The 13,949-nt window shown below is 40.4% G+C and overlaps 1 protein-coding gene across 7 annotated transcripts; it reads left to right on the top strand.

Annotated features, from left to right (window-relative positions):
* Positions 1-1,588: 1,588 nt before the first annotated feature.
* On the top strand, positions 1,589-13,550 carry SQOR (sulfide quinone oxidoreductase). Of its 7 annotated transcripts, none has more exons than XM_080607936.1 (10): positions 1,589-1,701; positions 5,885-6,012; positions 6,455-6,625; positions 7,121-7,174; positions 8,790-8,984; positions 9,837-10,046; positions 10,541-10,724; positions 11,551-11,618; positions 12,574-12,752; positions 13,141-13,550. In XM_080607936.1, the coding sequence occupies exons 1-10, from the start codon at positions 1,692-1,694 to the stop codon at positions 13,196-13,198; spliced, it is 1,257 nt and encodes a 418-aa protein (XP_080464062.1). In that variant the 5' UTR covers positions 1,589-1,691; the 3' UTR covers positions 13,199-13,550. The 7 variants fall into 7 exon arrangements, with proteins under 7 accessions (XP_080464062.1, XP_080464058.1, XP_080464057.1 ...); XM_080607932.1 differs by having other exon boundaries at positions 1,595-1,701; positions 5,885-6,136; XM_080607931.1 differs by lacking the exon at positions 1,589-1,701 and adding an exon at positions 1,915-2,024 and having other exon boundaries at positions 5,885-6,136.
* Positions 13,551-13,949: the final 399 nt, after the last annotated feature.

The following is a 13,949-nucleotide window of genomic DNA, read 5'->3' as shown; positions in this document are numbered from 1 at the left end:
GCCTTAAGAAAGGAAATCAAACACCCTGCTTGGCAAATGTGAACAGCAGTGGGGGGGGCAGTGTGTAGAAAAGTTGCAGCAGACTTCAGCTTTCACAGGCTTGCATCTAAATGCAACAAATCACTTTAAAACTTGATTTTGAAACCATTCTATATCTGTACACATTCAAAGGCATTATTTCTAAAATAGTAATGTACAGAAGGAATTAAGTGTGCGCTGTCATTAACATGGCTATGTCAGACAATAGATAAGGTTGAGCTATTTTGTTTCACGTGGTGAAATGAATATATACCCCAGCACAGCTGTGAAAGCAAGACCATGTGTACATTGGTAAGGAGAACACTATGCCTGTAAAATAACAATACAGCTTATTGCTGTGATGAGCAAGACTTTTTCCCCTGTCACCTGAGACTCGTGTAAAGAGTAATATCCTGTGTAAATACAGTCTACCAGAGTAATTATAGAACAGTTAATCTGAGCCCTTTGTCTCCTCCCCACCTGAAAACAATGCTGCTGTCCTCCAGCAGCCTAATGGAAGTTGCTAGTTTTCCAGTGTTTAAAGTCAGGTGGAAAACATGCTGGTGAACATCTTTTGTGAAGACACTGTGTGCTCTCCCAGTATGCTTTCCCTTTGGTAACATCCATGCAAGTATATGTGTTTGTTGAAACCTGTCGAAAGGTGTTTACTGTCCTGTTGAAATTAATACCTGTTGGCTAAACGGGCTTTTTGGATTTATTCTGTGTATTTATGTGGGAGCAGCCACTGACCATGTTTGATGGTGGGGGTTTTCACAAGCAGGCAGAAGGAGTTGTTCTGTTTCAGGTGCTAAAGTACTGCAGCCTCACCTCCAACACCCTTCCTACCTGGCAAGGAACATCTCTGAGAACAGAGGTAAATTGACGTTACGCTTATCAGCCTTCAGCCATAAGTTGAGAAAAGCAACTGAAGTTTCTTTCCTAGAAGCAGAAGTAACAAAGCACACAAAATAACACAGAACGTAGACAAGCAGTTCAAGCAAATGAAGGATACTTGCTACTGGTTGGCCACGAGGAGGGGCGGATGTGCTTGTGCTGGGTGAATGACAACTGGGGAACAGAGACAAATACTGTTCCTACTCTTCTGCGTGGGATCTGATTGCAGTGCACGTGCCTGGATGCTCCTGGATGTGTGAAAAGCACACAATGCTTTTCAAATTGGCACTCTGCAGACTGTCTCATCCCCATCTTTTGCTTTTTACTTGCAGACAGTGGAAAATCTTTGTGGTATTTTTCAGTTGAACTTCTCCACATATTTTGCCTATTCTTTATATCTTTCTACAATTGCTTGTTTATCAGCTGAGCTGCTTTACTTATGCAGAAACTTTGTGCCAAGAGGGGAAGGTCAAACCTGAGAAGGAAATGGCCTTACACATGATTTGGATTTACTGGTTGCTCAATGCCTATCATGGTTTGGCATAAGTACCTTTGCCTGTGTATTTACTCTCAGCTCTAATCTTTGCATGGATTTTCTTGGCTTGACAAATATGATTCAGTGGATTAACAACTGTTATTACTTCACCCTGTCAGCATGCCATAAATCAAAGGCCCTATAAGTTGTAGGGAGAAGTATTTTAAGGTCTGGCTCAGCAGCATGCTGCAGTTGGCGGAACAAGAGCAGCCTGGCACTGGGGCTGGGAGGCTCCTCTTCCTCCATGCATGCAGGTGAGCTACAGCCTGCTTTCCCAAGGGCACTTTGCTTTTTATTTTTCACACATTTTTAACGTGTTGCGACTCCAGCCTTACGTGTGGCGAGCTGTAAGAGCACTTGGTTTACAATACAAAGAAACCTAGGGGGAGAAAAAACAAAAAAAAGAAAAAAGTTTCCCTAAGCCGGCGACTCCGGGAGGCAGGGACGGGGCTGGCTCCGGCCGGGCAGCAGCCGCCCCTTATCGCGCAGGGGCGGCCCAGCCTGGCCCGGCCTCCCTGCCTCCCTCCCCGCCTCTCCCTCCCTCCCCGCAGGGCCCGGCTGGCGGCGCACCAGGAAGGCGAGTGCGGGGCTGGGGGGGTAGGCGAGAGCGGTGGGGAGGGGGAGATAAGGGTGTGCGGGTTCCCCCCCCCCGCGCCATCGCAGCTGACAGCTGCCGTGTCTTGCCCATGCAGGGGCGCCGGGCTGCTGGCCCCTTGGCTTCTGGGCGAGCCCGCACGGCTGCCGGGCGACCGGCTTGTGAGGCCCGGGCCGTGTTTGCCGGGGCCCGGGGATGTACCCGCGCCGAGCGAGTGGTGAGGTGCTGGGTCGGCTGGCGGAGCTGGGAAGTGAGAACGCACCTTTGAGCCTCGGTGCCCCTCTTTAGCCGCTCTGGCTGTGGTTACCAGCCTTGTTTCGGACTTACTGTCCGTGTCTTTATCCACTAGAGGTTGGTTTTATTTAATTGCGGCCATTAATACATGCAGAACCGTAACCCAAGACAACTTTCACCCTCGGAGCTTGTTCGTTGGCTGGGGGGAGGTTGAGGTTGTAGCCGAAACTTTAATGCACATGGGTGGGTTGTAGCTGCTCTGCGCTGGGTTCTGCACAGAACTAGCTGAGGAGCGCTTGTCCTGTTCTGCTGAATCTGCTTTCTTGTGTGGAGATGGCAGTTAGCTAAAATGCACAAAAATATTCAATTATAATGCATCAATTAATAAGCCCATTTTAGCAAGGTTTATCTTTAAAGCAAATTAAAAAAAAAAAAAAGCTGGCAATCGTTTTCTCCATGATGCTTGTAGAAATGTTATTTGTTTGCTTTTTAAGAGCAGCTTAATGAAGATGGTTCTTGTGTTTTGTTTTCTCGGTCTCTTAAAGGTACATAGGTCACTAATTCTGGAGAGGTGCTTCCTATATTTGTTAGTTTTTACCTGGGAAGTCAGTGTTCTTCTGTTGATACTACCTTAACCTGCTCGATGGCATGCAAGCACCAGATAATATGGAGCTCTTCGGCTCAGTCTGATCTTTAATCACGTTTTCTTCAGTATTAAATAGATTTATTCCAAAGGCATGCAGCATGCAATCTTTGATTATCATATCAATAAATTTTTCTTTTGTGAATCTAATTTTTCTACAAATAGCCTTACAGTAAAAGGGACAGGAGATTTATGAGTGGAGTTAGTGACTACCTTCAAGCTTAGTCTGTTTAAAAAAAAAAAAAAGAAAAGAAAAAAAGCTTAGATATGCTACCTCTCCTGGTAGAAATGCCATTTTTGTGAACTTCAGAGTCACAGTGTGACCTGATTTTTACGTGTGCTACACAAGTTGTACTGCAGTAGCATTACTCAAGCTGTCGATGCTGTAACAAACCGTGCTTTGCAAGCAATAGGAATACAGTTCTACTTGCTGTGACAGAACTAGTTTGAAACAGCAGAATTGGCTCAGGCAAAGTGCAGCCCTCGCTAAATGGAGAAGTGCTGTGGGCTTTACCTTTCTAGCCAGAGCTCCAAGACTTGCATTCAATCCTTCATCAGGAATGTGATTTCGTGCGATACAAGGCTAGTGCCAGCCGGGATGTTCTGTTATATATAGTTTAAAGGACACTAGATGAGCATGCTGTATGTTACAAAGGTCTTGGAAAAGCTTAAGACTTCAGCTCAATTCAGTAGGCTGATTACTAATTTTCTATTTTTTCTTTCACTTTTGTTCTGCGATTCCTTCGTCCCTTTTACTGTACCCAAATTAGAGGACTGGTGTGTTGTTGACAGACCTGTTAATTTGAGAGTTTAATATGAAGGATTTTGCTGTTTGTTTTTAAACACCTGTCTGCAAATGGCACTTCAGGTTGTTTGTGTGCTCTAAAACAACTTAAAAGCAACATAATGTTGCATTCTCATCTGTTAGACTGCTTGTAGTTAGGGTACGTCTTTGTGTGTTTGTAAGTATGCTTACAAACGTGCTTACTTCAAGATCTGTTTGGTCAGAGAGGATAATTATTCCTTACTTAGAACTACAAACATGAAGTCTTGTTCTGGACATGCTGTGTACTGTCAACCAGCAGGCCACAGTGCCTGCTCTGCTGGTTTAATAAAACCAAACCAAAACCCTTTGTTCATGAGCTTGGGGAAACAGGATGTACCTCTTAAAACTGTGTCACAAATGGAAGTTGCAGAAATTACTCATCACAAAAATTCCTCTTTCTGACTTGAAGAGAGCATGACACATCTCTACTGGGTAACTTACTTCTAGGGCTACAACTTCCTCTGCATGCTTGAGCAGGTTGTCCACTTCTTTAAAGAACAGCCTGCACGAGATAAACAATAAACATCCTTCTAAAGTGAAACTAACTCACTCGAGAGTTGCTGTTTTTTTACAGGGAAGAGGATGAGAAGAGTATGTCTGTATCTTGGAAACTTCCTTTAAAACAAAGTGAATAAAATTGTTTTTGCAGAGGACACCTCACATGTTTTCTCTCTCCTTCCCAAACTAGTTATACTCTGAGAGGTAATAATGGGACTTCCTAAAGAATTTAGGGTACACAGAGGTGAGGCTAAGATAACACAGAAGGTGCAGAATGAATTGCTCAGCTATGTCTAGTGTAGCAGAGAGTTCTTGGAGTTGTCCTTGGATTTTATTTATTTATTTTTTAATATTTGAAATTTCTGGTCTAGATTTCAAACTCCTCTCTGTAAATGCCATAAAGGAATTTTACCCTTTAGAAGTGAAAAAGCTGCAGTTCTTGCCTGGTGATTCAAGGGATTAAATAAAGGGGGTCAGGTGAAAGTACACATGAAAATCTTGTCATAAGTTGATTTTCAGGTTATAATGCTTACTCATTCTTTATTGGCAATGCTGCAATAAGGAAATGAATTAAAATGAGTTTATACCTGTTTTATCGCTGAGAAGCTAAAAACTGATATTCAACATGTGCAGGCAATGTATTCAGAAAACGAAAAGTTCTTGTTCACTCTAGCACAGGGAGAGAAACATGTTTGGAGATTAACATTAACTGACATTTAGGTAAAACAGTTGCACTATCCACTTGACTACAGTTGTCAAGATTCCACCACCTCCTGGTTCTGACTCTTCCTTGTCACGTGAAAAGGTGCAGCTCTAGCAAGGGTAAGGACTGGTTTCTGACCTTTGCTTCCAGCTGCTTTACTGATATAAATGCTAAGAGGTGATCATGGACAGAGAAATAAGTATTTTAGGTGTACTTAAAGATCCCAAATGTAGGAAGATGTAAACTCTTGTTTCATGGAACTTTGTTTTCCTGTGAAGCCTAGGGCTCCTTACTTCTCCTGCAACAGCAGATTAGTACACATGCCCTTGCTCATAGCACTGGAAAACTTGGCATGCTTGCCATCATGGCCTGCACCCCCGAGAGGTGGGGAGAAGGGGAACGTCTGCTGTACGCATATGCTGGTCTATGTTGGCATTCAAATACAAATGTAATGATTTATTTTCCAACAGTGGAATGGCACTCAGTATGTTTGCACAACTCGCTTATTCAGTATTTCAGTGATCTTCAACATTAAATCCTACAACCGCACCACACTGCAACCTAGGAAATCCTTTTCTTTCTTGTGGCACTCATCTCTTCAGGGTGTAGTGATATTACAGCTGGTGTAACAGTAAATGTTACAGCAAATGCATCAGCTATGCTACAGCATCAGATGCACTTTCCTGCCAAAATAAGCTGAAAAACTTATTACCCTTTGTTAGAATTCATTTGCTTGTAGGAAATTTTGATTTCCTGGCAGAGGCCATGATTAATTTTTATGTTTTTCCCAAATTGCTTGCAATCAGTCTGCAAACTTAGTGTCTTGGCTGCAACAGAGGTTTAGTATTACAATTCGTGCCTTGGAGACTCATCTAGCCACATAAATAAATAGGAACTCTGCCTTCTGTCATTAACTGGTGCCTTTCCTTATCTTGCAGCTTCCTGCTTACTGAAAGATGGCAGCAATTGGAGTAGCGCTGTCCTGTTCCTGTCTCCGTCCTGGCGTATGGCTGCTGAAACCAGGAGCGCAGAAGATGAGCTCCCTCGGTTTACATACAGCTGCCAGGTGTGCTGCCAAGGATTATTATGAAGTACTTGTTCTGGGTGGAGGCTCTGGTGGAATCACCATGAGTGCTCGGATGAAGAGGAAAGTGGGGGCAGAAAATGTGGCTGTTGTTGAACCAAGTAAGGTAAGACTTCTCACAGTGAAAGCAATAAGCATTTTACATATGTGACCAGTTTGATCTGGTTCTCATCCTTCTTCAGCCCCACATATTTTTAACTGTGGAGAAGAAGCCAACTAACATGCCTTCAGTAAGCTTCACTTGAAATTTGTTGCTCCGTCATAGAGATGCATGCATCCGTTCAGCTTTGTCAGGCAAAACTCTTGGTTATTTATACAGCTCTTTGGTTGAGAATAGCACATTACTTCCTATTTGAAGTGATGTACCTGCATCTTAAAGTTCAAGTAAACTCTTCTTAAATAGTCATTTAAACATTTCTTTCAGACTCATTACTATCAGCCATTGTGGACCCTGGTTGGTGCTGGTGCAAAGCAGCTGGAAACGTCTGCACGTCCAACAGAAAGTGTAATGCCTAAAGGTGTTGAGTGGATTAAGTCTCGAGTTATGGCACTGGATCCAGATAAGAACTGCATCAGGCTAGAGAATGATGTCAAGGTAATAACATCAGAAAAATGTTAATCTCAGTCACTTATTTGGTGTCTGTCCACCACTTGCAGATATCCTTGGAACTACCTATGGAGCAAAACCTTCCCAAGCACTGAGGAGGCTAGGAAATTTGCTTAGTCTTATGAGAAGTACTTGATTCTAAAATCTGTTTCTAATAATTGTTACAGATAACTAGGTTAGAATAACCTCAACTTAAGACATTGTCATCATGAGTCTTTTTCCTCTTTATAGAGAACTGAATACAAAAGGTGGAATAGTTTGCTCAAAACACTTGGTTTCCTGTATAGCAAAGCTTGTGTGTAGAACCCTTAATGCAGTTAGCATTTTAACGATAAATTATTATTACAGCTTAACATTTACTTTCATAATGCCTGCCCTTATGACTCGATTGCTGTCAGATATCTTAAATTTTCTTTGAGATAATGTTTTGTTTGTTGGTTTTGTTCTTCTCTAAAATACTTTTTTTTCCCCTCTCTACAACAGATATCTTACAAGTATCTGATAATTGCCCTTGGGATTAGTCTGCATTACGAAAAGGTACTTCTTTTGTAGTAATCATGTTTTTATTAGTTTTAATGGCATCATATGCCCTCATGATTCACTAATGTAAATGGTTTTTTGGTATACTTTTTTTTTTTTTTTTTACTGCAGGATACTGAATGCTAGTATGAATCAAAGAGTCAGAAGGCAGCCTAATGTATCAAGTGTGTCCCGCCACAGATTTGTGTGTAAAAACTCAAATTACCCATGAGGAGGTCTTTTAGGATAGCTTTGTGGCACCTCTATGGCAACACCAGGTGATGGGACAGCAAGTTAAATCTGAACATCAAGTGTAGTCTGTGATGAGACAATGAGGTATGCAGACTGCAGTCTGAGGCATCTCTAATGTAAGCAGAAATGAGGAACACAGAGCAGTTAGTAAAATGTGTCCTGAAGAATCAATTTGAACCCTCTCTACCACCTTTTTTTAAAGGGTACACTTCAGAAGTAACCAGCTGTTACATCTGTGTGTGAATATGCCTTTGGACCCTTCCCATCTATTAGTTTTCTTGTACTTTTCTACAGTGGCACTCAAACTCATGGTATGGCACCAGAATAATCATAGCACTGCATAGGAAGAGGAAAACACAAAGGCAAGGTGTTGGAGAGATTTGACACTCCTGGCTTTAACCTGCCCAGCATATGATGTAGTAACTAATAATGTATTTGACTCTCCTTTTGAATAGCTCCTAATGCATACACAAAGCAAGAGTTAATCTTAGTTAACTAGAGTCACACAAGATGAATTCAGCTGATTATATCAGCAGAGTGAGGAATTGCATTGTGCTCAGTGTCTCTCTTAGTCTTCATTTAAATTTCTGCTTGAAAAAAATAAATAGAGTGTTGAGAAATTTGGTATTTGGTAGTGGAATCCATGTAATACAGTTAATCGCTATTACACTCTGGTGAATTTAGTGAATAAAATTCATAGTAACAGGCTTATATGGCGTTAAAACCAAAGTGGCCATTTTAAAAAGGATGGTTGCTTTCATTTGTCTTCACCAGCAGCATAGTTCCTGGTATAGACTGTAATCTCTCAAGCACATTGCAGTGATGTAACGTGACTCAGTTTTCTCTCAGAAGTTCTGCAATCAATTATTTTGAAAGAGGGACAACTGCCTTTCTCATAAACAGATGCTCTGGCGTACGAGTAGGAAAATAATTATTGGAGACAGAGCTGCAGCAAAACAACCTCAGGAAATACAGATATCTGCAACTAAGTATTGTGAGAAGTTTCAATCGCTTTATAAACTTTCATAATGTTTTTTTAGCGTGATTTTTTTTTTTACTTAAAATGATGTGGCAGTGACTTTTTCTGTTCTTACTCTGAATTTTGTGCTCTAGTCTACAAAAACTTGGGTCTGGTTCTGCACTGAACAGTTAGAGTACAGATGTTGCAGACCACAGTCATTTCAGTAAATATTGCAACTACTAAATTTTGATGGAAATAGCTGTTTGGTTGGTAAACTTATTTTCAAAAATACCAACTAGCAGGTTTGTATGAGCTTTCTTTTTTTCTTCAATAGCTGTTTCTTAAGTCTCCATTTAATACTTGATGATGAAGACAAAATTCTTGCTGTCTGTACTTTAAACCTTTGTTTTTTTTCCTTAGATCAAAGGCTTGCCTGAGGGTTTTCATCACCCTAAAATAGGTTCCAATTATTCAGTTCATACGGTAGAGAAAACATGGAAAGCTTTGCAAGATTTCAAGGAAGGAAATGCTATCTTCACTTTCCCAAACACTCCAGTGAAATGTGCAGGGGCTCCTCAGAAAATCATGTATTTATCAGAGGCCTACTGGAGGAAAGTAAGTATTTTCCTCTCTCTGACAATGTCTCTTACCACATATGGAAGGCTTTTTCTAAGAGGTTTTTATTATCTGTAAAACAAATAAAAAAAACACATGGGAGAAATGTGACTCGGGATTATTAAATGAAAGTGACCAAGTTGCCTTTTCTGTTTTTAATGTTTACTAAATGAAGCTAACTGAATTGTGCATAAGCATTTTGCATTTATTTATTACTGGAGAAACTTGCAGAATTCAGAATTCATAAGGAATGAACTGCTTAACCTGCTTCTGGTGAGCTACTGATACAACTGTTCTCAGCCTAATTTACAACTGCAGGAGGTACACTAAAATCACGCTGGCTTACATTGTCATTCTTTTTGCTTTAAGTAGCCAGTGCCTACTAAAGCAAGCTTAGTGGCTAAATAAAGCAAGCTTAGTGGGAACAGAAGACAGCTTCAAGTAGAAGCGTCAGGCTCCATATGTTTTAAAATTACATGACCAGCCTACTGGGTATCTGAATAATGCATAGAATTGACAGTTTCAGAATGCTACTACAGATGTTTAACCTGCATACAGCATCGTTGTTCAACAAATTGCAGCCATCTCTTTTCCCTAGCAATTTGTGTGGGGGACATCTTCAGTACCTTACTCTGAAGGGGTAAAGTATCGTAGGAATTAAGGTACAAGGATGTATCCTGTCTGGCTTCTAACATGCTGTGAAATACTGTATCTGAAGAGTTCTGATGTTAGTACTACACTAATTATTGAACTGCACTGTTCTGTTAACTTTTCAGTAGTGTGGCATAGTTCTCTTGCATCTGCTAGCTTATCTTTGTAAATAGAAAAGGCTCACTTGATTTTTCTGTGCAGACAGGAAAACGACCCAAAGCAAACATACTGTTCAACACTTCACTCGGTGTCATATTTGGTGTTAAGAAGTATGCTGATGCGTTGACAGAAATAATAAAAGAGAGGAATATTTCTGTTAACTATAAGCGGAACCTTGTTGAAGTTCGAGCAGACAAGCAGGAAGCTGTGTTTGAAAACCTGGACAAACCTGGAGTGACTGAAGTTCATCAGGTGAGAAGCTTTCAGGCCTCTGGTTTTGTCCTTTTTCTTTGTATATACTGTAATGTAACTGCCACAGTATAACAATGTAATCTGTTGCTCTATTGTATACTGCCATTTCCTCCATGTAGTATGTTGTAGTACTTTAATTTCAGAAGATTCAGGTTTGAAACTAAGGTGGAAAGAAGCGGGGGCGGGGGGAATGACTTAATAAACCATGCCTGAAGTCCTGTATACCTTGTTAGTATAATTTGGGAATGTCTCAGGCATATATATGGAGGAAAGAAAACTTCTGTTAGGCCAGTTTACATGGAGTTGACTGATAAGGTTCATGTTAATAAGGAATTTGGAAAAGATGCACTTCAAATTTGAGATCAAAGTTTCACTCTGTATGCCCACGTTTAAAATAAAAAAGAATTCTTCATACTGTTTTTAATTCCTTACATCAATACAAGTATGATTTGCTCTGATAAACTAGACATTTAGTGTCTTTTCTGTCTGCCTAGTATGAAATGCTTCATGTCACGCCTCCAATGGGGCCACCTGATGTACTCATCAACAGCCCTGTCTCGGATGAAATCGGCTGGGTAGATGTAAATAAGGAAACTCTACAACATACAAAGTATCCTAATGTTTTTGGTATTGGAGACTGCACCAACCTCCCAACATCAAAAACTGCTGCAGCTGTAGGTAAAGGCCTATGTGTGTTTGTGTGTGCAGTGGGAAGTGTGGGAGTGACAGTAAGCTTTTAAAACAGATGGATTGTTTCGTTTGTTACTCTTGAGGCCTGAACTTCAATTTTTTTCCATCTTTCTAAAGGACTTAAGTCTCATGGGCCAACTGACGAGCTAAAGACTGTACTGATGCCATTAACCCCCAGTTCTCATTTCAGATGCCTGACAGCTTTACTAATCCTATTTTCTGTGTTCACAGAATGGCATAAAATGAATGTGCTACTCTTGCATTGTCATTATTCAGCAACCAGACTTTCTACTCTATCTTAGCAGCTCATGCATGTGTGTCAGCTGATAAGTCTCTACTGAGGAATCACGTGTTCATTCTTGTAGTTACAGGGTCCAATATAAAAATGCTTTACATGGTCTTGTAACTTTAAAAGAAAGAAAATCAAATCCAAGGGTCTGTAGAGTAATGTGAAGAGTGGTATAGGCAACTATTGCAGCAAACTTCAGTGTGCTGGAATCTTCAGTGTTTGGGAAGACTCGACAAGTATAATTCAGCATGGGAGAATGGGTATAGGCTAGAAACATATAGCTCAAGTTTTGTTAAGCCTTCGCATATTGGAAACAATGAGGCCAAAGTGTTACTGCAAGTATGATTTTTTTTTTTCCTTTACCTGGGACTGTAAAATTTGCAGACTGATTTGACATATATGTTCAATTACAGCTCAATTATCTAACATACCCAGCTACTACTGTTTGCTCAGCAGTATGACAGTAATTGCTGTCTAAAGCAAAGCCTTAATAAACTTTTTTTTCTTCTTCTCTTCGTTATGTAGCTGCCCAGTCTGGAGTGCTTGATAAAACTATTTCCCTGGTAATGAAGAACCAGTTGCCAACTAAAAAGGTACCTACAGCTTTTGTCTTAGGGGGAAGTTGTCTTGAATGTTACACCCACTCTCATGCAGGAATTTCTGCTAAGACAATCAGTTAAACTGCATGAACTGAAGACAGAAAGGGCTTCATGTCAGCAGTAGAGGTGCTAAATGGCTAATTACTTATGTCATAGTAGTAATTTAGTAGCACAATTCATATTCGTGGTATTGTCTCTAAAAACGTGATCTATTTCCTTCCTTCCGAGTTGGAAGAAGTTGAAAAGCTGATTGGGCTGGGTTCGTTGACAGTGCAGGTGGACTTATTTGGAGTAAGACTGTTGGCTAGTATAATCCCTACTCCAGGAAAACCCTCACAAACCCTATATATCTGTACTATGTTCAGCTTGTCTCACGTGTACAGAACACGATCTTCTAAGGAGTTAAATGGAAGTTTTTGTACTCCAGAAGCTGTTAAGCCTGTGACTGTTTTTTTTTTTTTTTTCCTCTGAGACAGCTCTCATTTTAGGCACAGCTCCTCAGTTAATATTCCTGGGGTACTGACCTGAGTATCAGTCCATACTGCTGCGATCCCCTGGAAATTCTTAAGACTATATTTAAGAACCTGTTCATATTCTGTCCCTTAAAGCCAGCACCAGCTCTTGTCCTTATCTACTGGTCATCTTTGCTGCTGGTTACAGTAATAGCCAGCAATTAATAACACAAAGCCCTTTAGGCAATTGTTTAGGTACATTCTAATTTAAGTAGTGTCATTATGTAGATATACAATCTGCAACTGAAAGAAAATAGCTTGGTTATGATGATTATCAGCTCATAACTGTCAGCCTTTTAAGCCTGCTAGAATTAACACTAAGTGCAGAAACCTCCTAGAACCTTACTTTGGTATATTAATGTTAATCATATAACTCGCAATACTTGAGAATCTAGCCTTTACTCAGATTAATCTAAATGGTGTATTCTTCCTTCCAGTATGATGGATATACTTCCTGCCCACTAGTAACAGGCTATAACAAGGTCATTCTAGCAGAGTTTGACTACAATGCTCAGCCTTTGGAGACCTTTCCCATTGACCAGAGTAAGGAGAGGATAACCATGTACCATATGAAAGCTGATATGATGCCCTTTCTCTATTGGAATGCACTACTCAAGTAAGTATTTTAAGTCTGAGGAGGCATAGGTAGTATGATCGTGCAGAACAAAGCCAGGTACAGGTACCAGTACCTGTTCTGGATAACAAGATCTTTTAAGAACAGTAATTGTACAGTGAACTTTAAACTTTTTGAGCATTCTTTGCTACTAACGGGGGCTTGTGCAGGAAAAGTATTGAACTTCACAGAAGGACAACCCTTGGGCAAGTTGAAACAACCTAGCTGAAGCAAAACTGATTCTCCAAGACAAACCCCTAGCATTCCTCTCTTAGTAAATGAAAGTATCATAAGGGAGTAAAACATCCCCCTCCCCCCCCCCCTTACACCTATTCTGACAGCATGTGCAGATATGACTTTGATGTGATGAAACAACTTTCTCCCTTTCTAGGGGCTACTGGGGAGGACCAGCTCCTATCAGGAAACTAATGCATCTGGGCTTGAAGTAAAGTAACAGCTCACAGCCAAAACTCTTGAAACATAAGGACTGGCCATAGTGCATGAGTACTCATACTCCCTCTTGGACAACCACTTAATAGACTGACTTTTTAAAAGGAAGCTTTTATCCCAAATTTACTTTCTATCTACTAGGGGCTAAGCCTTACTATACACTCAATGCTCTTCTATGTAAACCAAAGCCTTAAACTAATTCTGTATGTACACTGGAGGTTGAAATTAAGTTTGAGCTTGCCTTGAGCTACAGGATGCTACTGAAATTTTCTACAGCAATCATTGACCATAAACTTATATAATGGAAGAGTTCTTCAGTGACTCTACACGCTAGTAAAAGTCTGAAAACCACCTCATTCTCTCATTTTTGAGTCACCCCCTCAGTCCTAATTTCTTCATCAAAAAGCACTGCAGATGGACTATAGAAATTAGTGCAGGTTATTGAAAGGAAAATACTCTCACTTTTCCAGATTTTTTTTTTAAGACATATCACTATACCCTAAACCTTTTTCCTCAGATAAGACTCAGCACAGTTGCATTATTCAGCTTCTCTCTTACCCTGTCAATTACAGGAACTTGTTTCTCCAACTAATGAAAGCAGATGTGTTCATAAAAGCCTCATACATGCTAATTCCCCATATAAAGCTTTGTGTTTTACATATACCTGTGTCACATAAATATGCATTATGTACACTAGCAGCATTGTGCCACTTAGCATCACCTTTGTTATGTTTTACTATAGTTTATGAA

Source organism: Anser brachyrhynchus, assembly GCF_964034855.1.
Source record: "Anser brachyrhynchus genome assembly, chromosome: 11".
Taxonomy (NCBI): Eukaryota; Metazoa; Chordata; class Aves; order Anseriformes; family Anatidae; genus Anser; species Anser brachyrhynchus.
Note: the sequence above shows the minus strand (reverse complement) of the source record. Positions and strands in the feature narration are given on the sequence as shown.